This window comes from Danio aesculapii, chromosome 8, assembly GCF_903798145.1.
Source record: "Danio aesculapii chromosome 8, fDanAes4.1, whole genome shotgun sequence".
Lineage (NCBI taxonomy): Eukaryota > Metazoa > Chordata > Actinopteri > Cypriniformes > Danionidae > Danio > Danio aesculapii.
In genome coordinates, this window is record NC_079442.1 from 49,900,817 (window position 1) to 49,927,198 (window position 26,382).

A 26,382-nucleotide genomic window follows, 5' to 3' on the forward strand; every position below is an offset into this window, starting at 1 on the left:
GTCAATGATTTATTTAAATTATTGAGCCTGACATGAATGCTGTTCCAAAATATTATGGAAAAAAAGTTGTTGTTGTAAGGACATTTAAAAAGGACTTATTTTAGAGCAGTAATCACAATACTGTGATACCGTGAAACCATGATATTTTATCCAAGATTATCAAGGTTTTCGTCAGAAACTGAATTATTATTTCTGTTTAACGAAGAGAAGATTTTTTCAACACATTTCTAATCATAATAGTTTTAATAACTAATTTCTAATAACTGATTTCTTTTATCTTTGTCATGATGACAGTAAATAATATTTGACTAGATATTTTTCAAGACACTTCTATACAGCTTAAAGTGACATTTAAAGGCTTAACTAGGTTAATTAGGTTAACTAGACAGGTTAGGGTAATTAGGCAAGTTGTTGTATAAGGATAATTTGTTCTGTAGACTATCTGAAAAAAATAGCTTAAAGGGGCTAATAATTTTGACCTTAAAATGATTTTTAAAAAATATAAAACTGCTTTTATTCTAGCCAAAATAAAACAAATAAGACTTTCTCCAGAAGAAAAAATATTATCAGACATACTGTGAAAATTTCCTTGCTGTGTTAAACATCATTTGGGATATATTTAAAAAAGAAAAAATATTCAGAGGGGGAACTAATAATTCTGACTACAACTGTAAGTCAATAGCTATGTTTCCATCCACCTATTTTTATACGCATTTTAGATATGCGCATAACAAAATGGTTGATGGAAACACCAAGATCTGCTTAGATTTTGAAAATGCGAATAAAAAACATATGCGCATAACTAAGTAGGATACATTTTTTATTCAATAAAGAAAAAGATGCGCATAATCTATGATGGAAACACTTTTACCATAAAAATGTCAGTATACACATTTAAAAAAGTAATGTGATTTTGTTATAAGAGATCTTGTGATGATAAAAATGTGTGTGAATGGACAAACCAGCGGCTGAACACATTGTAAAACATCTGAGATGTTGTTTTGGTCATTCTAAAATGCCTTAACCATTTCAGTATTGCATTTATTATATTATTAATTACCTCCAGAATTGTCAAGAGCATCTGCTCCTCGTCTCATGCCTTCAAATGCCACCACACGTTCATTGCATGTTGTCATTGTGTTCTGAAGCACTAGTCATTTATTAAATAAAGAAAAGATTCACATAGCTTCTCCTACCGCAGTAAATTCTGTTTTTACTTTTGATATTTGGTGCCAGTTAATCAGGAAGTGACCATTTTGTTCTCTTTGTCTCATTGGTTAAAAGCGCTGTTTTATTTGCACGTCCTTTATGCGAAATTCCAGTTTTGCGCATACATTTATTTTGCATCTTTGGATGGAAACATAGCTAATAGCTGCTGCTTTTCCTCCAAATATCTTCTATTGTTTTGAACAGAAGAAAGAAACTTGGGTTTGGAACTCTTAGGGGATGAGTAAATGATGACTACAATGTAAAATTTTGGGTGAACTATTACTTTTAAGACCGTTGATAGTGCGTGTGTGCGTGTGTGTGTGCGTGCGTGCGTGCGTTTAAAACAAGTCTTGTGTAATTGCTTGGTTAATTTAGTTGTCTTTTGGTTTCCAAATTAATACTGGTAAGTCGTGGTGAATGTTGAGTCTGGTCAAGTCAACTCGCTGTGCTGCAGATGTGTTGAACATGTCGGTTTACGCTAATCCACAGTTGAATAAAATACAAAAGCTCTGTGTACATGGCTATGAATGAGGCTGAGCTAGAGGTGGTGACAGAATTATACCTCTCTGGCTGAGTCTTAAGCAAAGCACCAAACATATTGTTTTCTTTTTGTCCTGACATAAAGAACCAAGAGAAGTGTGAACACACCTTAAGATAATCCTTATTTTTGTTTCTATTCTCTTACAGGCTGCAAGCAAAAAATTAAAGTGTAGTGTTTTGTTAATAAATTTCTATTTCAATTCAATACATATTTATTTAGAGTGCAAACCTTTGTGTAGTTATTTTAAAGGAACACTCCACCTTTTTTAAAAAAAGACCCATTTTACAAGTCTCTTCTAGAGTTAAACAGTTGACATGAACTATTTCTGAAACCATTCAGCTGATTTATTTTTCCTGCATGGTTGATATTAGCATAGCTTAACATAATTCATTGAATCGAATTTGACCATTAGATTTTATTTTTAAAGGAACACTCCTCCTTTTTTTGAAAAAGGCTCATTTTACAAGTCTCCTGAGGTTAAACAGTTGACTTGAACCATCATTAAACCATTCAGTCAATGTCTTGTTCTGGTGGAAGACAAAAAAATATAGTACCTGCTTTTGACTTGATATCTGAAGTCACATTCTGAAATTTGGTATTTTTAAAAAGAAAAACAAAGAAACTGAATTTTTGTGCAATAATATGCTGATTTTAGCAGTGTTTTAAATGCACAATTGTAGTTTTGTTCAAGTTACTCCCTGTTTCAAAGCATTTAAAATTGTTTAATAAAACAGTGCCTCAAAGTTCTCTAAACGTTTGTCAGCTTATATAGATTGACCCTCCTGAATGTATTTTCATTTGTATTAGTATGATTTAAGGCTTTATTTATGTTATTATTATTATTATTTTGTTTATTATACACTGAAAAAAAATTATTCAAAGATGATTGCTTGGATTTACTCAATTGTTTTACGTTAAGTGGTTGTAAACAATTTATTTGGGCTGAATTTAAACAAACATATTAAGTTGAACATTATTAAATTTAATTTGTTTGTTTAAATTCAACACAAATAAATTGTTTGCAACAGTTTTGCATGCAACACTTTTTTCAAAAAATGAAAAATGAAAATGCCTGTTTATTAATTGAAGGTTAAAAAAGAAAGACAAAAAGTTCTTGTTCTGGCAGGTTTGCTATTAGCTTAACATAATGAATTGAATCGAATTTGACCATTAACATTTCAGTAAAAAAAGAGTTATTATTATTGTTTGAACGACTAATGGCGGGTGGCACGTAGGCATAGGACGATAACATGTTTCAAGGTTTACCGCTGTTTTGGAAAAGTCAAAGTTTTAAAACCACTACAATTTTTTGTTATACCATTCCTACGGTATATGTAAGCTCATTTATTCATTTTCTTTTCATCTTAGTCCCTTTAATAATCAGGGGTCGCCACAGCAGAATAAACTGCTGGTAAGTTTTGTTACGTGTTTTTTACGACTATTTAAATTTTTTTTTTAGGGTGAAATTATGCATACATATCTCACGTTTAAAAATGATACCTTGAATCCGTGATATTTTTATCCAAGGTTATCATAACGGCACGGTGGATGAGTGGTTAGCACTGTTGCTTCACTGCAAGAAGGTCGCTAGTTCGAGTCCCGTCTGGACCAGTTATAATTTCTGTGTGGACGTTTGCATGTTCTCTCCGTGTTCGTTTGGGTTTCCTCCAGGTGCTCCTGTTTCCCCGACAGTCATGCGGTAACTGAATTGGATGAACTAAATTGGCCGTGGTGTATGTATGTAAATGCGAGAGTGTGGGTGTTTCCCAGTACTGGGTTGCTTTTCTGCTGGAGATACTGTTGTCCTAAAAACAAAAATCTTGCATGTACTGTAGGATTGGTATAACAGAAAAATTTGCCCGTTTGAAAACCTTAACTTTTCCAAATCACGGTATATCTTGAAAACGGTTATCATCCCATGACTAACTAGAATAGTTGGTGGTTCATTCTGCTGTGGAAACACCTGATAAATAAAATGAATGAATGACTAATGATCAAATCCAATTCAATGAATTATGTGAACAGTGTATAGTGACCCCACCAGAACAAGAAATTGACTGTATGGTTTCAAAAATGGTTCAAGTCAACTGTTTAACATGATAAATGTTTAACTTTATTTTAGCTGATAATTAGTGTCATGGTTTCAATTGTTGCGAGTAAAAATTATGACTCGCACCGTTTCTTGAATTTGCTCTTTTACATTAAACTTAAGGATAAGGTGCATATTTTGCATTAACGGTGTGTAAGGTGGTTGTCCGTTGGTGCTTTAGTGAAATGAAACAGAATCAGTCCCAGAGGTGCTTCAGGAATGAGAACGCTCTATGCAGATTGACCTTCAGGACAGTAAGAGTGACACCTGAGATGGACAAAAAAATACTGAATGATTCCTCTGTTCACCTACAGTCAGTTGACCTGAATACAAGTCACGTCTCCAAAGAGAGGGTTGTGAATACCCAGCCTTGCCATGCGGAAAGCAGTAGAAACCTCTACGTTTTGGAAATAGTTTGACTGCACAAAGCTAACAGGCTTCATTTGCATATGTTTGTTTTAAATTTGAACACTTTGCATTTACTCGTGTAATTCCATTTGTGCAGATCACGAGACCGCCATACTGTTGAGTCACCGAAGGGCCCAATCAGATTGAAGACGGACCCCTCAGCTGTAGTAAACATGAGCGTTTGCCTGTTAGAGATATGTTTTATCAGTAGTTTCCAGACGGCTTCAGTGTGTCCTCGACTGGAACCATGTGTTTGAATGTTTTTGGGTTGGAACGCTGTTGCCCTCTGGCCATGTACCAAATAAACTCACTCCATATGACTCTCAGGAGACACACAGGGTCACTGAAGTCGTCCCATCCATGACACGGTTTACTCATGCTCTGTTTATTGTATGACAGCTTGGGTTTGTTATCTTCTGCAGAATGGTATCTTCTCGATCTTTATGCGTCTTTAGTTAGAGCTTCAGCGATAAGTTTTAAAGGAAGCATGGTAAAAAGCAAAAATCCAGTGTTGTTGGTTGAGCCACTTCCAGAGAAGAGAAACGAGATGGTTAGAATGTGTATTTTTAGATCAACTGAAGGGTTTTGCTTTTTCTTTCAAGCTAACTTTGATTACAGTAATTTTGATATCAAAGTTTTTGATGTGTTTATATAGCTCATGTCTGTAGTAGGACTGCAAGATATTGGAAATATCTGACTAGGGCTGCAACTAACAATTATTTTAATAATCAATTAATCTGTCTATTATTTTTTTTTGATTTATCGATGAATCGGATTTAAAAAAAAGCATTAATTTCCAACTCTTTATTCAAAAACAGAACTAAAATCTTTATAAAGTGCACAAGCATGTTGTCCATTAACATCCTTGAGCTGTTATAATAATAATAAAATTTTCAAAACTTGGTTCTGTGTAGAGTTTGCATGTTCTCTCTGCGTTTGCGTGGGTTTCCTCCGGGTGCTCTGGTTTCCCCCCACAGTCCAACGACGTGGTACAGGTGAATTGGGTAGGCTAAATTGTCCATAGTGTATGTATGTTTGCGAATGAGTGCGTATGGGTTTCCCAGTGATGGGTTGCAGCTGGAAGGGCATCCACTGCGTAAAACATATGCTGGATAAGTTGGCGGTTCATTCCGCTGTGGCGACCCCAGATTAATAAAGAGACTAAGCCGAAAAGAAAATAAGTGAATAAAAACTTGGTAGTTTTGTCCTGTTTTCAATCAAAATATCTAACAAAATCTTAAATCAAGATACATACTACACACAAGAAATAGCAAGAGAAATTATGTCTTGTTTACTGAAAAACCCACCTCAAAATTAAGTGATTGTTTGCTTAAAACAAGCTAAATTATTTGTAATCTCAAACAGAAGTTATGTATCACTTAATTTTCTCATGCCATTTTTCCTGTCTAGTAGCTATAGATGACAACAGATGGAAAAATAAATGATCCAAAACAGGCGAGTGAATAAAAACGTGTCTTTAGTCTTGCAATGCAAAGTAACTAAACCACCGCTTCTTTACTTCTGTTATCAACCCTTTCACTGGGGAGTTTAAAAGATTCTATCCGGCCCCGGGAGTCAGTTTTGTTGACGATGATTATTTTAGAACGTTCACCCTGTTTGTCACGTGACACACCACAGCCTCAATAGCGCTGTATGACAGATGTAGGCTTGTGCCGGTATTCGGTAATGCGATAAATCACGGTAATGAATATGCAGGATATTGTTATCGCGGGCACTTCAAAATACCGTGAAAAATAATAGATCCGAATTTATATTCTTAGAACGCGCCTTAGCTTATTTTCCATCAACCGCTTGAAGAAACACTGCGTATATGCTGCGCAGAACTGATGCGCACTCTGATGTAAACAATCCCCGCATGTAGAAGCACTGTGCGCGCGCCGCCGCTGCCACCGCTCTCTAATCCTCACACGAAGAAGAAGCATGGCGGAAAGAGGAACGCTGCCGACAATTTATCCCCCTTCAAAAAAAAAGTCAGAGGTTTGGAAATATTTTGGGTTCCAAAAAATGCAGAGGGATTGCTGATCGAAGACGGTTTCCCTTTGCACATTCACTTTGATATAATTGCTCAAGTTTACTTTTATATTGTGTATTGTTTTATTTATATTTATTTGTATTTAAATGTTTGAAGTACTTTTAGTTAATTACAAAGTTATTAAAGTTACTAAGTTGACGAAACTGAAGTTTTTTGTGTGTTTTACCTGTTTCTCTAGTAAAATTACAATATCGTGATAATACCGTATACCGTGATAAAAGCTCAATCAATTAATCGCAGCATGAAAATGTGATACCGGCACATGCCTAGACAGATGTGTCCCTTTTATTATTCTTTTCTGTTTTATTATACAAAATATTTACACGCTCATCAAGTCAACTACCTGATATTCCAATTCACTAAAACGTGTGAGTGTTTTTGTTGTTTAAAAGACGTATAAATGATCTTGATCGTGATCTATAATGTGAGAGGCATTGCCATGTTTATTTGCGGCCACGCACATGCCTCATTCATAAAAGCAGAACACGCAGGATTCAGCACGTAAATTCATCAGTTGTTCCCAAAATGCATGCAAGCAAGCGGCTGGTCAGATGGGAGAAGAATAGATTCAACTTTATTGTTACTTTCACTACGTGTATCTGATATGAATAATACACATCGGCAAATTGTATTATATATAATGGATTGTTAGACTTCCATAGACTTTCTAAATGTATTGTTTTACTAGTGCGTGTGTGTATTTGCATGTCTAAAACGTAAAATGAGCATGGAGTGGTTAAAAACACTGTATAATTGTGATAATATGACACGTCTTTCTCTGATTCAGTGCCAGCAAGTTTGAATTTTTCACATCATGCTTGTCAAGTTGGTAGGAAGTAATCACCAGCACTAGGGACATTACGTTCCTCAAAACAGAAAAACTTCAAAACAGAACCAAAGTAGGATTCTGTAGTGATTTACCCTGCTGTTGCTGCCCTCCTCGCCATATATCTTTCCTCTAACCTCTGCTTCTTTAGCTCCACCTTGTCTCTGAGGTGCCGAACTCAGCTGGCATCAGTGTGCGAGAGAGGCAGAGTGCGTTCACTCCACTCCGCGCTCAACTAAAGCTTTTTTAATAATCAAAATCTCCACATCGCGCAACACGACGAATTGATTATGAAATTCGTTGCCAGCGCTTTTAGCAATCGATTTCAAACGATTTAATCGATTCGTTGTTGCAGCCCAAAGTCTGACATTGCAATATTTAGTTTTTCTGCAATATATATTGCGATAGAGTTGGCTTTAATATCTCTATATGTAAAGGATTTATTAATTTAGATTGATTCGAGATGTGTCACCTCACAGCGGGAAGGTCACTGATTCGAGCCTCGGCTGGGCCAGTTGCCGTTTCTGTGTGGAGTTTGCATGTTCTCCCTGCGTTCACGTTGGTTTCCTCCGGGTGCTCCGCTTTCCCCCACAGTCCAAAGACATGCGGTACAGGTGAATTGGGTAGGCTAAATTGTCCGTACTGTATGTATGTGAATGAGTGTGTGTGGATGTTTCCCAGAGATGGGTTGCGGCTGGAAGGGCATCCACTACATAAACGTGCTGGATAAGTTGGCGGTTCATTCCGTTGTGGAGATCCCAGATTATAAATGGACTAAGTTGAAAAGAAAATGAATAGATGAATGATTCGGGATGACAGTTCAATCATTTGCATAAAATTCATAAAAAAAGCATCAATAAACTGATCAAAGATATAAATGAAATAAACAGTACTTTACAATTTTCTTAGGATTACTAATGATATTCAGCCACAGAAATTGAATGAGAAAATGTAAAATAGCACTGTAGAGTCTTTGTCATTTTAATAATTCTATTAATTTATCTAGGGATTCACGATATTGGAAAAAAACTGATATTGCGCTATTTTATTTTTCTGCGATAAATATTGTGATATGATTAGACTTTCTCAAGATGGTTTAAGTAGCTCTATTTGATGATTTTCTGGGGAGACTAACAGTATTCATCTACAGAAATTGAATGCCAACATGCTTTTCTTACTTTGCTTTGTCCCATATCTAGCCTAAACATCGAAAAATTCTTAGATCAAATAAAAATACTGTTTTATTTTCAAGAAATAGAAAAAATAAATAAGTCAAAATAAAGAGTTTTTCCTTAAAACAAGCACAATGATCTGCCAATTTGGACTAGAAACAAGAATTATTGCATAAATTGCATAAATTCCGTATATACAGTAATTAAATACAATTCGATGTGACTAACTGCTTGTTAAGTGGTGACGCGTTGGTGACATATGTAATACTGTTTTCGGGTCCAAGCCGCCACTCTGTTGAATTGACAAAACATTAGTTTATGATCACTTTTTAGTCATATCACACATTAAAGTGAATTGTATATAAAGTCATAGTGTACACAACAATCTCTGGACTTGCTGCATCACAAATACCAAAATTTTAGCAATTTAAAAAAAATGAATCTCTGGCCATCGTATATTAGGCATGGACATATATATATATTGCGATCGTGATTTTCGAAAGTATTACATCGCTTTGTAAACGTTTATTATTACCATTTCATGAGCCTCCCCATACGGTTTGATAGAGCGCTTGAACCAGAAAGCCGCTTTGCGTGACGTCACACTTAACAAGCAGATTGCGAAATCAGTGCTGAAACTATATATTGTGCAGCCCTAAATTTAACCTTCATTAAAGTTACAAACGGTACAATTTCTTTTCCTCAAATGCTTTAAAATGTACTGAAATTTTCACACAAATTATTGTAGACTATTGCGAAATGTGCACATTGCAATATTGATGCTGAAAGATATATTATGCAGCCCCACTCTGTAGAGGTGTACATTTTCCCAAAATGAAATGAACTCTTTGCAGGTTTATAAGGGAGAAGCTTTGAAAACATTTAACTCTGTGTGTAGCAACAACTCTCATTTTCCTCTCATTTGAAAAAAATGTCACATCTACGGTGTTTCCTCTAGGATTTTTTCCAGCTGTGGCAGCAGACTCCGTTGGGCCTTTTACACAGATCTACCAACTACCTGTGGCGTTATTTCATTGACAAATGTCGTGAGCGCTGTATTACAAGTCGAAATCGCATCTCTGTGCTCGAGCACCGATTTCCTCTGTTTGTGCACAAAACATTTTTGGCGCCCTTAAATATACGCTGCTCAAGTGACGACTAGATGGATGGACAGACGGACAGATGGGCATAGATGAATGGATGGAAAGACAGACAGATAGTCAGATAGAAAGGTGGATGGACGAACGGAGAGATGGATGCATGGCTAGATGAACGGACAGATTGATAAATGGATAGATTGATGGATGAATGGATATATGGATAGATAGACGGATAGAGAAGTGGACGGACAGACGAATGGATGAATGGATGGAACTGTACCTGAAGGCCAGTCGGTGGCTTGACGCAGATGCGTATGTAGAATTTGCCATGTGTATGTGTCTCCACTATTGGTTGTAATTGAAGTAAATCAACACTTTGCTCAAGAATCATTAGCAAACACTTGATCAGCAGCAACTCTTCCATGTACTCCACCATCGTTGTGTGTTTATTTGCACTTGCCTTTATCTACATATCCATAAGTAAATACTATACAAATGCATATAATCATGGTTTTCAAAGACTTTCAAGTATTTACAATGAGCTGACACCATTGATATTTTTAAAAACATCCATTATTTTAAACCCTTATGTAAATGAGTGGGAAAAATGCATTAAAAGTTTCCCTTTTTTGGCTGTAAACATCATCTAAATGGCCCCTTAGAGTCAATTAAGCCTGAAATAATAACCAATAAAGTGTGGCGATTGTACATTAATTATGGCCTGTTTTCAGAAAGCTCGACCCAACCACATGACTTGATTTCACCCCACAAGCATGCATCTGCCTGTCTTTGCCCACTGAGTACCATCAGCACCAGAACTACTGTATTTGTACTACAGTGTGAAAAGTAGCTTTGTCACAGATGTTATGCAATGTTGGAATGGACAGTGATGGCTTGAAAAACTGCGGTCTCATATATATTTTTCTTGCTTCTCCACAGGTGTCAGTGTCATAACACTGAGTGACGCCAGCTGCGTGGGTTCATCCAAAATAAACCTTACCTTATTGCTTTTGAGAGTTTGGTAAGATCTAAGCACAAGTACTGAATGAATGTTTTTTTGCCCTTTGATGGTGTTTGATTGTCAACATTTAGGTCGTTGCAGAGAATATTACAACCAAACAACTCAAAGTGAAGTTATAAGATTATAAAACAGCATTTTATGTTAGATATATCTATATTTATAATTAATATATTCATAAATAATACATTACAATTAATGCCACCTTTTCGTTTATACAAATGCCTTCCATTTAAATGGTTAAATTAAAAAAATATTTTTGATAAAAGCATGTTGAATTGATCATACAAGACTAACACATGTATTTCTACTAAAAGCTGAAGATCGTCCTCAGGACATTTGTAATATTTAAACATTTTATTTAACTGTCCTGCTTTTAATATTTGTCAAAGCCCCCCCCCCCCCCCCCCCATTTTTTTATGAAATGAACTCACTTAAATAATTGTTTAGTAAAATATAGCATTTATTTATATATATATATATATATATATATATATATATATATATATATATATATATATATATATATATATATATATATATATATATATATATATATAAATATATATATATATATATATATATATATATATATATATATATATATATATATATAAATATATGTATATGTGTGTATATGTATGTGTGTGTATGTATATATGTATATATATATATATATATATATATATATATATATATATATATATATATATATATATATATATATATATATATATATATATATATATATATAATTAATTTTTTTTTTTTTAACACTATTTACAATAGTAGCATACTACTATATGATTTTCTAAGTACTTTTAACCTTTCTGATCTCTAAATGAATCTTTTAATTCAGAAAGTAAGCCTACTTAGCAAAGTAAAATCATTTAGAAAAAGTACTTTTGCTTTAGGTGACACTGTGGCTAAGTGGTTAGCACTGTCGCCTCACAGCAAGAAAGTCACTGGTTTGGGTCTCGGCTGGGCCAGTTGGCATTTCTGTGTAAAGTTTGCATGTTCTCCCTGTGTTGGTGTGGGTTTCCTCTGGTTATTCTCACGTAAAGTCGGCATGAAACGGAAGTTAAGATGCCAAAATTTCAAAATTTTGAATAATAGAAATAGTTATTATAGTATAAAATAATAATAGAAATATTGATAAATGGATGAAGGCAGGGCAGAAATTAAACGCACGCTGACAGCACCACTCTAAAGTCTATGTAGCCAGAAGTAAAGAAAAGTCGTTTTGAGAGGGAGGTAATGTTATGAGGCTAAATTAATTTTGCAAAATAATAAAGTGCACAGATGCATCATTTATAAATAGCACTACTTCAATAAATGACAAAAGTCTTTTCATCGATCTCAATTGTAAGAGCAACAAATAATAACTTTACTTCTAGTTGATAATTTGGAACAGTGTCAGAAAGTAGATTTTTCCCATGAATCATCTGTTGAGCTGCATCCCAATCATCACAAATACTGCAGAAGACCTACTGGAACCCGCATGGACCCAAGATTCTCATAGAAATCAGTCAAGTTTGGTGAAGGAAAATCGTGGTTTGGGGTTACATTCAGTATGGGGGCGTGCGAGAGATCTGCAGAGAGGATGGCAACATCAACAGCCTGAGGCATCAAGACATTTGTGCTGCCCATTACATTACAAACCACAGGAGAGGGCAAATTCTTCAGCAGGATAGTATGGAGAGAGATTAGACTCAATAATAATTCACGCAAAAGACACGATGTACACATGCGTAGCCAAATTCACGTACGTAAAATATTTATTTATACTTACAAAAACAATTCACATGCACAAAATAAAAATACATTTTCATAAAATACGTTTCACAAATGTAAAACACCATTTGCAAATATATAAGAGTGTACAAAAAGTTTTGAATGTTTAAAATTCACGAGTTCATCCTGAATGAGAATGTGCAAATCCTCTCTCACGTACGACTCACCCTGAATACGAGTGTGTGCATTTTTGAGACTTTCCTGTCAGCACACACCTCCCACGTGAGTCACTCGTGCCCTGTAGCCAATAAAATGCGAGCTTACTGTTCAACCAATCACAACCAATCACAACTCACCATTTGCGCAGTCTGATTTAATTAACGGAGATGATCCTCTAAGAAGAAGAATACTCCTCTATTTAGCATGGCAGGTGAAGAGCGGGATGCGCGGGTAAGTGGTTACTTGATTTCTATAGTGGTTTATGTATGCAAAGATTAAGTATCAAACGTTTGTTAAAGCAATGGCTGCTGTTGTTTATAATGTAAACTTTATAACGTAAATTAAGATCATCTCCGTTAATTAAATCAGACTGCGCAAATGGTGAGTTGTGATTGGTTGAACAGTAAGCTCTCATCTTATTGGCTACAGGGCACGAGTGACTCACGTGGGAGGTGTGTGCTGACAGGAAAGTCTCAAAAATGCACACACTCGTATTCAGGGTGAGTCGTACGTGAGAGAGGATTTGCACATTCTCATTCAGGATGAACTCGTGAATTTTAAACATTCAAAACTTTTTGTACACTCTTATATATTTGCAAATGGTGTTTTACATTTGTGAAACGTATTTTATGAAAATGTATTTTTATTTTGTGCATGTGAATTGTTTTTGTAAGTATAAATAAATATTTTACGTACGTGAATTTGGCTACGCATGTGTACATCGTGTCTTTTGCGTGAATTATTATTGAGTCTAATCTCTCTCCATAGGATAGCGCTCCTTCTCATACTTCAGCCTCCACATCAAAGTTTCTGAAAGCCAACAAGGTTAATGTGCTCTGAGATTGGCCAGCCCAGTCACCAGAAATAAACATTATTGAGCATGTCTGTGGTAAGATGGAGGAGGCATTGAAGATGAATTCAAAGAATCTTGATGAACTCTGGGAGTCCTGCAAGAACGCTTTCTTTACCATTCCAGATGACTTTATTAATCAGTGATTTGAGTCATTGCAGAGATGTATGGAGGCAGTCCTCCAAGCTCATGATGGAGTCAGACACAATATTCATTCTGTTTCCACTGCAGCATGACTTTATATTCTATACTGGACATTATTTCTGTTAATGACAAGACTTTAGTCTAAGCAAAGTCAGACCTTACTGTCCTAATTAAACAATTATAAATCAAGACATGATCATATTTTATTTAGGTAAAATAAGTGTAATCTAGAGGCCTTTGCCTTTCATATAAGCCACTTCTGATACCAAATCAACTAGAAGTCAAGTTATTATTTGTTGTTTCTAAAATCTGTATAGGCCACAAGACTTTTGTCAGGTAGTGTATATACTTATAAAATAAGTAATTTTTGATTTCATGTCAACTTTAATATGCATGAATGGGAAGTATCGGCTGTTCCTTGTTTCATCATTAAATGTTTCCTTTTTCTTCTTCCAGACTGAAGTCAGCAGGAGAGGTCGAACGAGTGGCAGAAGACACGAGTGTTGCACCCGCACTCCTTCACCGGGGCTATGGTAAATAAACAAACACCACCAACATCTCTCTTTCCCAGTGTGGGACTCCCAGGCATCATTTTAAATGCTGAATCGGAAACTGCTCATTGATTTCTCCAGCTTTTAATCAGCTGAAATGAACGCTGCTCAGACAGTGTCAGGGTGCCGTTCTGACTGCTGTCTCAGCGCAGATCAATGGCCTCTTTAGATAGACAGACAGAGAGAATGAATGGACACATGTGCGCTAGTGTCATCGCTGTGTGCTGCTCGTTACAAAACACTTCCCACTCTAAATCCTGATTGGATGAAATGCTTTCACTGCTGTTGTAAAATGGCTGATAGAGCATCAGATAAATTCTCTGTTAATACACAAATTAATTACTTCCTTTATGACTATAAAGAGCCCGCATTTAGAATTATTGATATTGTTATTAATTGCACTGCTGTTTAAATACTTGGTTTTAAAAAAACTTATTTTGCACACCAGATTTGGGTTAATTTGAGGAAAAATACAAGAAAAACGATACATTGCTAAACATTTGTCTTGTTTCTAGTACAAATATCTACAAATTCTTAAATCAAGAAGCATTTTCTAGACTAGAAGTAAAAGTTATTATTTTATTTTCAGAAAAAACAAGTAATTTATTTTACTTGCCAGACTGGCAGATTATGTATCTTGTTTATGTAAAATAATATTGTTTTCAGTTTGAAAAAATACTATTTTACTCATCCAATAATTGAACTTGTTTTAAGGAAAACACTATTAGTTCAGAAAAAAATAAATGTTTTTACTATAGAAAAAGACCTAAATCCTAAAACAAGACAGAAACTCGTGAAAGACAAATAGGCATAGAGACAAGATTCAATCGTTTCTAATGTGGCATAGTTCACGACAACTGATACCATGTCTTCGACGCTACACAAAATCATCGCAGGAAGTCTAGCATGTTTAATTTTTTCCCTGACCTTCACAACAAGTTTAGTCTCATTTGTGACTGTGGACAATAGGAGCACATAATTTCTCAGTTATATCCACAGGTGCTGCCATTAATCTGTGGGTCAGGTAATCAAAAATAGGCTGCATATTTACTTACAAACCTTAACTACTTTTTTATATTAAAATATTAAGATGTTTTAAACAATTATCTGACAGACTGACAGACCATTCTCATAATAAGTTTCTGAGTTTTCTCATCCTTCCAATCAAGTTTGTCCTTCCGAGGTCATCTGGAAACATGTTCAGTGCTGCGAATACATTGTAAAAGCATTTCCTGCTTATTCAACTTTGTCATTAACAGTCAAAACAGTTTAATATAGTCTTCTCTGAAACTGTGAATATTTCACTTGACTTTTATTAAGGCTAAATTATTATTTTATTTAACAAACTAGTTCGATTTTTTTATTTTTTATTTATTTATTTATTTTTTTTATACAAATTATACAAATTATATTTTGTTTGTTCCGTCCACTACTCAACTCTGCGGTTGAATGATTTGTTTCGCTCGATGGAAAATAGGATTTAATTAATATTCCACTGTAATTGTTGTAACACAAACCTCATTTTTTGCTAATTTTTAATATGTCATTATTTTAAAGATTATGTCTTGAGCATCAGATTTTTCCTCAGTGCTGATGTGCTTTCATTTTCTCTGTCTTATTTGTGGCACGTCCAGGAGAGAGTGTTTTGCTAATAAGCAATCCTGGCAGGAAAATATACATTTAGATTTCAAAGAAAATATCTTAATGTTAAAAAGGAAACATAAGTTTGATCCTATCATTGTCGTAATGATTGCTGTTAAATAATGAAGCCTAGTTGTCAGCAAGCATTAGTGTTTATTATTGAGATTGAAATAAAAAAAAATTGAGATAAGTAATATTGTTATAGCAATACTTGTGATTGCTTTGGGAAATAGCGCTCATCATAGACGTCACGGGATGACTGATCATGAAGGAACATTCAGTCTGGCACAATGGTTACCCACGACAAGTCAACATTTTATCATGACTAAATCGCATAATCTGACATAGTGACTTTTGTAACCGACAATAAAAATTGTGATCTGACCGGGGCTTAAGTAAGACATGCATTTTTTAAAATGTAACATTTAAACTTTTTTTAAATATAGAGTATTTGAATTGAACTTTTGAACAGTGTTATAGCTATCAAATATTACTGTCTAATGCCACACTACTCTTGCAGGTGGTTTTTTAACGTTCGTCTCAAAAGGCTTTTTATAAACCTTTCATTTTGAGAGGATTGAACAGAGGCAACCACCACAATCTCACGGCAATTCATGTTTTGGCGCTGAAGCATATACTGGACTTGTTTTGAAGCACTTCACATCAAATGTTATTCGTTATTCTTGTTTATATAGATAACTGACTAACAAAAAAATACATTAGAATTAAGATACAAATGATACCAAACAAAATTTGTTTCAAAAAGATCATTTTCCCAAGAAAAATATACAAATATTTTTGTTGTGCCCGTCCACTATTAAACTCTGCGGGTGGATGATTTGTTTTCCTCCAGAAAATAGGATTTAATTAATACTCCACTGTAATTGTTGTATCACAAACCTCTGTCATATATTTTCATTTTTTTTAACATGTCATTATTTGAAAGATTATGTCTTGAGCTTCTGATTTTTCCTCAGTGCTGATGTGCTTTCATTTTCTCCGTCTGACTTGCAGCAATTCAGGGAGAGAGCGTTTAGCCTGTTAAGCAATCCTGGCAGGAAAATATACATTTAGATTTCAAAGAAAATATCTTAATATTAAAAAGGAAACTTAAGTTTGATCCTTGTCGTAACGATTGCCCTTAAATAATGAAGCCTAGATGTCAGCAAGCATCAGTGTTTATTATTGAAATTGAAATAAGATTTAATTGAGATAAGAAATATTGTTATAGCAACACTTGTGACTGCTTTGGGAAGCAACGCTCATCGTAGACGTCAAAGGATGACTGACCGTGAAGGAATGTGTAGTCTGGCACATATGTTACCCACAACAAGACAAGATTTTATCAAGACAAAATTGCATAATATGACAAAGTGACTTTTGTAACTGACAATAAAAATAGTTTGAGCTGACTGGGGCTTAAGTAAGACATGCATTTTTAAATGTAATATTATTATTACATTATTTACACTTAATTTTATATATTATTTGATTGAACTTTTAAACGGCATTATAGCTATCGAGTATTAATGTCTAACGCCACAATGCTCTTGCAGGCATTTTCTTAAAGCTTACGTCTCAAAAGGCTTTTTATAAACCTTTCATTTTGAGAGGATTGAACAGAGGCAGCCTTCACCGTGTATGTCCAGTGAAGTGTATCTCATTTTCGTGTTTGCTGAAGTGTTTGCAGACAGTTTAACAAATGCCTGTGGTCTATGTGCGAATGCTGATGGATGTGTTTGTTTACACATTCCTAATGAGTTATGCACATTATTGTTTGTTTGCTATTCTGGCCTCTTGTGCCCTGTAATTCTCTGTCTGGTTTTGTGCCTGTGCCCACAATGAGCCGCCCCGGGCCAGGCCCCTCTAGTGTGTTTACTGAGCCGTATTGATGGCCACTGTCAGCACTACACTCACACATGATTGTGCCGCTGATCCAGCAAACACACACACAATTGTTTTATCTGCGACACGCTTTTTTTTATTGACGCTCGTTAACTTTTTATACCATTTAATTTGCATTATACAATTTTAATATTTGAATGGATAAACAGACAGAAAGGCACATGGATGTATGGAAAGATGGATCGATGGATCAACGGGTTGAATAACAGACGATTAAACAACATGATAGGTAGATAGATGGATGGATGGATGGATGGATGGATGGATGGATGGATGGGTGGATGGATGGATAGGCACATGGATGGATGGACAGATAGATGGATAGACGGGTAGAGGGACGGACAAATAGATGGACGGATGAATTGCTAGGTAGATGCTTAGATAGATAGATAGATGCTTTGATATATAGATGGTTTAATAGATGGATGGATTGCTAGTTGGACAGATTGATAGATGGATGGATTGACAGACAGATAGATAGATGGATGGATGGATAGACAAATAGATGGATTTATGTATGGATAGATAGATGGACGAATGAATAGATAGTTAGAAGTGCTTAGGTTGATACTTGGATAGATTGGTAGATAAATACTTTGATAGATAGACACTTTGATAGATGGACAGATAGATAGATATATGGACAGATAGATGGATGGAAGGACAGACGGACTGACAGATGATAGATGGAAGCATATACGGATAGACAGACAGACATAGACAGACAGATAGGTAGATGAATAGATAGATAGGGATGGATGGATTGACCAACAGATGGGTAGACAAATCGATAGATATATGCATGGATGGATAGACAGACAGATGGATAGATGCTTAGAATGATACTTAGAACGATAGATAAATTCTTAGATAGTTACTTTGATAGATGGGCAGATAGATAGATATATGGACAGATTAATGGAGATATGGGTGAACATAGACAGATGACAGATGAATGGATATACAGGTAGATGGATGGATGGACGAATAGATGCTTAGATTGATAGATAGGTACTTTAATAGATGAACAGGAAGATGGATGGATGGATTGACTGACAGATAGAAGGATGAATAGGCAAATATATATATGTATGTAGGCAAATATATATATGTATGGATGGACAGATGGACAGACGGATAGATACTTGGATAGATGCTTAGATTAATACTTAGATTGATAGATAAATACTTGGATAAATACTTTGATAGATGGATGGATAGATATATGGACAGATAGATAGATGTATGGATGGATTGACACAGATGGATGGAAGGATGGATAGACAAATAAATATATGTATGGATGGACGGAAGGATGAACAAATAGATAAATGGACAGATAGATGGATGGATATTCTAATAGATATATGGACAGATTGACTGATGGACTGGAAGGACAGACGGACAGACGGATGGATGGCCGGATGGTCGGATGGATGGATGGATGGATAGATAGATAGATAGATAGATATTTGTTAGATTGATAGACACATGGAAAGATGGATGGATGAATGGATAGGTAAATTGATGGATGGATGGATGGGTAGATAGATTCAGTCCCTTAATCACTGAATCATTCATAACTGATTCATTTACAAACAAAGCTGCACACTTTATTCGTGGATCGTTGAATCATTGACTCAGATGAATAGTTCAAAACAGATTCATTCAGAAATTTATCACTCCAGTCTGGAGATGTACAAACATTGGTTTTATTTTTTCTTGTATTATTACCTACCTAGGTATATTATGTAAGTATAAAAAAACAAAAACCACACTGCGTTTTCAACTTTTCCAACAATTCATATAAAGACTCATATGGGCACTCTAACTGCTTTTGGGTTCTTAAGACTCTTAACTGTGTTTGAATAATTCATTCATTTTATTTGTTGCAAGGTAAGTGAAACGTTAAGTTATTTCAGCTTGCAACTATCACGATAAAATCATAGACAATAAATATCACTCAGCCCTATGTGTAATATAATATGCAGTTAGGTTAAATGACACCACTAAAACTCCTCAAAATAAATATATCATATACTTTCTTTGAATGGGCAGCATTTTATGGCACAACCAGATCCCTCTGTCATGAAGACTCCTGCTTTTGAGCTAGACAACATGGCGACAGAGCTGCCCTCTCTCACAGAGTCTCTCCTATTTGTGGAAACGGAGTCCAAACATTCTCTGCCAATCTGAAGTCTCAAGGCTGCCGCCGGCCGTAGCCTTTCATTCTGGCATACAGAAGTGAATAGAGTGACTTATGCACTCTGGTGCTCTGAGGCTGTGAGCAACTCCTAAAGCTTTTCAGACAGACTGTATTAAATGCAAGACACAACAAATGGAGTATAGACTGTTATGTTTCACAAATGTGGTTGTATTTGAATAATAGTCATACAGCTATGCAAAAAATGTAGAGGCCATCAGGAAAAATTCAGATTTTTCTGGATTTACGATTCATAGTTGGGTTCGCTTGAAATAACTTTTTGTTATTCTGTAAAATAACATTTATTCATTTTCCTTCACCGTAGTTCCCTAAGTATCAGGGGTCACCACAGAGGAATGAACCACCAACTATTCCAGCATATGTTTTTTATGCAGCGGATGCCTTTTTAGCCGCAACCCAGTACTGGGAAACACCCATACACTCACACATACTCATACACTACGGCTAATTTAGATCATCCAATTCACCTATAGTGCATGTGTTTGGACTGTGGGGGAAACCGGAGCACCCTGAGGAGACCCACGCCAACACGGGGAGAACATGCAAACTCCACACAGAAATGGCCACTGACCCAGCTGGGACTCGAACAATTGACCTTCTTGCTGTGAGGTGACAGTACTAACCACTGTTTATCTAGATTATAAAAATTAATCTATGCCCACCTATAATATATATATATATATATATATATATATATATATATATATATATATATATATATATATATATATATATATATATATATATATATATAATAGGTGGGCATAGATTAATTTTTAATATCTAGATTAAACTAGATTAATCTCGAAATTAATCTAGATTAAAATGGCTCATTGAAGTCTGCCGAAGGCATTCAGAATATGTGTGCTACCCAAATAATAAGTCTTTGAGAATGGGTTTCTTAAGCAAGGTGGCGCATTAGACCAGGGGCTCATCTCCTGTTTCCAAAACGCATCACAAACTGCTTGAGAAACTGTTCTACTATGATAATTAGTGATGAAAATAAATGATGTTCAATAAGATGTACTTGTGTTTACTAACTGTTTATTCAGTTAAACATGAAGGTTGAACTGGAGGCCTACATAAACTCCAAACAGCGATTTCATACTTGCTTTTGATGTGTACATACAGACAATGCTGCTTCTCAATTTCAAATTCACAGAGCCCTGACGGTGTGTCAAATATTGAGTATGTTTACATGGGCAACAATACTTTAATATGAATACTCTGATAAAGAGTCTACCATGTAAACAGAGATTTTTGATTACCTTAATGCGACTAAAGACTTAACTGGACCTAACATTATTGAAGTAAACACCGCAGTCAAACTATTACCGTCATGTAGGACTTTTTGCCATATTTTCCGACAAGATCCAGTCAGGCGGCTGTCAGTAAAGGACCGCACACACACACACTGCAAAATGCGGAATTTTTTTTTCTTTCCTTTTGTTGAGCGTTATTACATTCTATAACACTCTCACCAGTCCTTGCTCCTTACTTGCGTCTAATACCCCAGTTTATATATATACATACATACACAGACAGACAGACAGACAGATTGATAGATGAATAGATAGATAGGGATAGATGGATTAACCAACAGATGGGTAGACAAATGTATATATATATATATTTATTTATTTTTTTATTTAATTTTTTTTATTTGGATGTTCGATTAATTGAAAAGTAATCCAAATCGACATTCAGAACCTATAATCGGTCAAATTTTTCCAGGACGTTTTTTCAGTTTCTTTCCCTACCGTATGTGGAGTCACGTGACCCCACTCTGTTAATGACTGAGGATGATTTGTACTTCTGTGGCCATTTTGCAGCCACATCTGATCTCTGGTCAAGTAGGACGATGGACCCATTCTTGAGCCTTGTTTTGCACTACACTGACGATGATTGGAAGCTGCGCCAGAGATGCTTTGAGACGGCATAGTTTCCATTACATTAAAATTATTATTTACATTAAAATATTTGTTTACAGAAGAAAAAATTAAATAAATGATTATTCATTGATCATAATCGAGTTAAAATGTTCAATTAATCAAGATTTTGATTTTAGGCCAAATCGCCCAGCCCTACCTAAAATCAAAATCTTGTTTAATTGGACATATATTGTTGTAATATATATATATATATATATTTCAAGTAAAATAGCACGAAGGCACCATGTTTTCAGACATGTTTTAACACATTTTAAGAAACCGTAATACCAATGTTTGTAAAGTGATATTTCATCCGAAACTGAAAATTCTGTCATCATTCTGTCAAATTTTGTCTCTTCACAAACCTGTTTGAGTTTCTTTTTTTCTGTTAAAAACAATATGAGGTTTTCTAAAGAAAACGGATAACCGATAACCAGTGACTTCTGTAGTATTTGTTTTTCCTTCATTGAAAGTCAACGGTTACCAGTCTTTCAGCTTTCTTCAACATATCCTCTTTTAGGTTCAGCAGAAAAATGAATCATAAATATTTTTAACAAACCGAAGGTGAATTAATAGTGAGTGAAATGTCATATTTGAGTGAACTATCGCTTTAGCTTCAGCAGGTTAGAAAGCAGTTTTTGGCAGAATAATATCAGGCTTACAATGACAACAAATGAAAACGTTTGCATTTCTGACAAATTATATTTTTATGAGCTCTAAACAATGATGAAAATTTTGATTATGGTAACATTTACATGACTTTATTAGGGAGGCCACACTACTAAATATAATACTAAACTATTCGGCATGACCTCCACTGGTCAATACACATATGGAAATGCATTTTTTCAGTTTTGCATTTATATTAAATTTAGTTTTTAGTTTTTTTTGCATTTTTTTCATTCTTTTAATTACTCCGTAAACTGGCTCTGTGTTAAAATGTATGCCCATGCACTGAAACTAGGCTCCCTGCAAGTAAATTACCGTTACTTAGCACTAAAGTTAGGGTCATTTTCATGTAAAAGTTAAAGCTCCATGTACCGCATGTCAGAGCGTGAGCATACATGGAAGCAAAGTCTCATGGCTATTCCTGTTTAAACTAAACTCATTATCTTATGTCATTTAAACATTGAAACTCAAAGCATGAAGAAAACTTGCATGAGAGATCTGAGAAGTACTTCATCTGAACAGATGAATGAAAGATATGACACGCAAATTAAGCCTTGCTTCTCAATGTTAATGCTAAATTAAGTCAATGTCTCTGACTTGACTATTCAATCAGGTATGTCAGAACGTAAGCATTGTCGAACTTGTGCTCTTTATAACTTTCTCATTGTGCTGCGCCTTAAAGAAAACATTTTAGTCCTACTGTCTGTGTTTTTAATATTAATCAAACAGCAAAATACAATGAAATCACTCTCTGCTCTTGACCAAATAGCTATGCAGCTCAATAATGGTTAACCTTTATTTAATAATAATACTCTGAAGATTATTATCAGTTTGCAGTGTTATATTTGACTATTTTATTCAGTTTTTTTACTGAACCAAACAGTACCGAAACTGTGACCTTAAAAAAAGTCTTTTTTGTTGCACCCCTAGACTTTACGAGTAGTAGATGTTTTTACAGGCTTCACAGGCATTGCATGGTTAAGTGTTTATTGCTGGCACTTCTGATAATAGTGCTTATGATTTACTATAACCCACTGCCCTGAGTCTTAGAGTAAAGTATCGGTTACATGAGTGTCTGTTATTTCAGAAATAGCAGAAGTGACCTCAGAGCAGGAAGTCCTGGCGAACTCGCTGTTTGCCATCACAAATGTTTTTGCTGCTCTGAAGTACAGTTAAAAATGGCATTGGTTTAGGAAATGCTGTGACCTCTCTGTTCACAGGTTAGTTTAGATAATCGCTCATTTATTCACAGTTTTAGTCGTGAACAATGTTTTATCCACACAGCCTGGGAGTGATCAAATGGGAAACGGAGTTTGTAAATTTATAACTGATGATGTCAAATGTTAAGCCTGTGATTTAAGTTCTCACACTCTTCTATTGTTGCTGCAGAACATGGATTATGTGAAATGAGGAGAATTATGAAAACTATAGGTCATGAAAACATTTTAGAGTTTTACAATTTGGAAATTTTTTATTGTGCAAAATTATGGATGGATGGATATTTGGATTCACGGATGGATTGATGGACTGATGGACAGATAGATAGATAGATAGATAGATAGATAGATAGATAGATAGATAGATAGATGGATGGATGGATGGATGGATGGATGGATGGATGGATGGATGGATGGATGGATGGATGGATGGATGGATGGATGGATGGATGGATGGATGGATGGATGGATGGATGGATGGACGGACGGATGGATATTTAGGTGGATGGATGGTTGGATATTTGGATGGATGGATCCAAATTGATGGATTGGATATTTGGGTGGACGAATGGATGGATGGATAAATGGATATTTGGATGAATGGATAGATATATGGATGGACATTTGGATGGATGGATGGATGGATGGATATTTGGATGGATGGATATTTTGATGGATGGATAGATAGATGGATGGATGGATGGATGGATGGATGATTGGATATTTGAGTGGACGAATGGATGGATGGATGGATGGATGTATGGATAAATGGATATTTGGATGAATGGATAGATATTTGGATGGATGAATGGATGGATGGATATTTGGGTGGATGGATGGTTGGATATTTAGATGAATGGATATTTGGATGGATGGATGGATGGATGGATATTTGGATGGATGGATGGATGGATAGATGGATGGATATTTGGGTGGATGGATGGTTGGATATTTGGATGGAAGTATAGATGGATGGATATTTGGGTGGAGGGATGGTTGGATATTTGGATGGATGGATATTTGGGTGGATGGATGGTTGGATATTTGGATGGATGAATATTTGGGTGGATGGATGGTTGGATGGATGGATGGATATTTGGATGGATGAATGGATGGATGGATAAGTAGATGGATATTTGGATGGATGTATAGATATTTGGATGGATGGATAGATATTTGGATGGATGGATAGATGGATGGATGGATGGATGGATAGATTAGAATTTATTTTAAAAGTACATTACATTAAAAATCTATATATATTTCCGTAAAGACTTTACGAACTTGCATAACAAACTTACATATTTGCACAACTATATAATTTTACACAATATATATTTTTGCACAATTAAGACTTTATGAATTGCACTTTATTTTAATGGTGTTTTGGATCATGTTCTTGTCCAGTTGTTCTATTTTTCTTTATGGTAATTCACAATAGAGTGTATTATGGTGCATTTATACCTATGTGTGTTTTGGCAGGAGGAGGAGGGGCAGCGTAGTCTGGAGTGCATCCAGGCCAATCAGATCTTCCCTCGCAAGCCCCCTGTCCTGGAGGAAGAGGATCTTCAGGTATCTGCCATTTGAAAATGAAAAACGATGTTCATTTGGGTTTAGTGGTGCTGCTAATATAACTATTATTTGACACTTAGCAAGAGGGTAAACTTCCTAGTCTAAATAGAAAATTTCCATAATCTACTGTAAGATGCACAACATGTTCTAAACTGTAAGCTACAAAAGGGTCTTGTTTTGGTCAACATCTAAAGGTGCAACGCTTTAATTAGATATATGCATTACATTGCAACAAGCACTGTAAAAAATAAATTAGGATCATGCGGTACACATGCATTTTAAATATGTTTCAGTGATACTTATTTAGATGGTAGATAGTGAGGAAGATGACTAGATATAAAGCAAAGCATTCACAGATGCTTTATTTATGTTTTTGCTGTAACTTTTACAATTACAATGTATATAAAACAGACAAAAATATATGGATGAGATTATATAGGAAAGAAAGAAGAAAACCATGAAGGGGCACATGAAAAATAAATATAAATGAATGTAAAATATTAACCAAAGTGTAATAGCACAGATTTTAGAAGTTTGAGCTGTTAAGTTACTAGACGGTGAAATTGTATTGAAGTACAGTTTCAGTTCTTCTTACTTTATTGTTGATACTTTATACCAGTGGTGGGCAAACCTTTTAGACCCGAGGGCCACATCAAGTTTTGCAAACCACGTAAAGGGCCACATGTCAAATCCTTCAAAAAATAACTTTTATTTAGAGTGGCAGTATGCATAGAACATGTAAAATCGGACAGAAACGTGTCACAATAACACAAAACTGATTTTTTTTAAATATTATTAAGTCAAATTTACAAGTCAAATTGATTTGCACTGCTATTTATATTTACTTATCAATCCTCATAAAACAATAAAATAATCCCTTATAAATAATAATAATAATAATAATAATAATAATAATAATAATAATAATAATAATAATAATAATAATAATAATAATAATAATGTAATAATTTTTACAGTGGAGAATAGAAATGATATTGTCTGATAGACAAATTCTCATATTAACACATTAAAAATAATTCTTTAAGGGAACATAGTTTACTTCTTTTTTATGATTTAATATTAATATTATGGTTCTTCTGAGTGTGCGAGTTTAGGTTCAGTTTAAAACACAATACAGATTTTTTTATTATAATGTGTTAAAAAGTGTCATGTTGGGGGCGTGTCCACAGTTCGCTGATTTATGGGTGTGTTGCTTCACATGTAAATTAGTTTCGGCTTCCTGCAAACGTAACAAGGGGGCGGGGCCATGAGCTCACCTGCTCTGCGTTTGCAACAGAGTCTGACAGGC

The 26,382-nt window shown here is 35.0% G+C and overlaps 1 protein-coding gene across 1 annotated transcript in view; it reads left to right on the forward strand.

Moving 5' to 3' along the window:
* Positions 1-26,382, forward strand: part of mtmr3 (myotubularin related protein 3) — a 99,307-nt gene that overhangs the window by 4,109 nt on the left and 68,816 nt on the right. The window contains exons 2-4 of the mRNA XM_056464133.1: positions 10,338-10,419; positions 13,820-13,896; positions 24,984-25,073. Of these exons, the coding sequence (XP_056320108.1) occupies positions 13,894-13,896; positions 24,984-25,073 (93 nt within the window). The 5' untranslated portion in view covers positions 10,338-10,419; positions 13,820-13,893. The remainder of the gene's footprint in view (positions 1-10,337; positions 10,420-13,819; positions 13,897-24,983; positions 25,074-26,382) is intronic.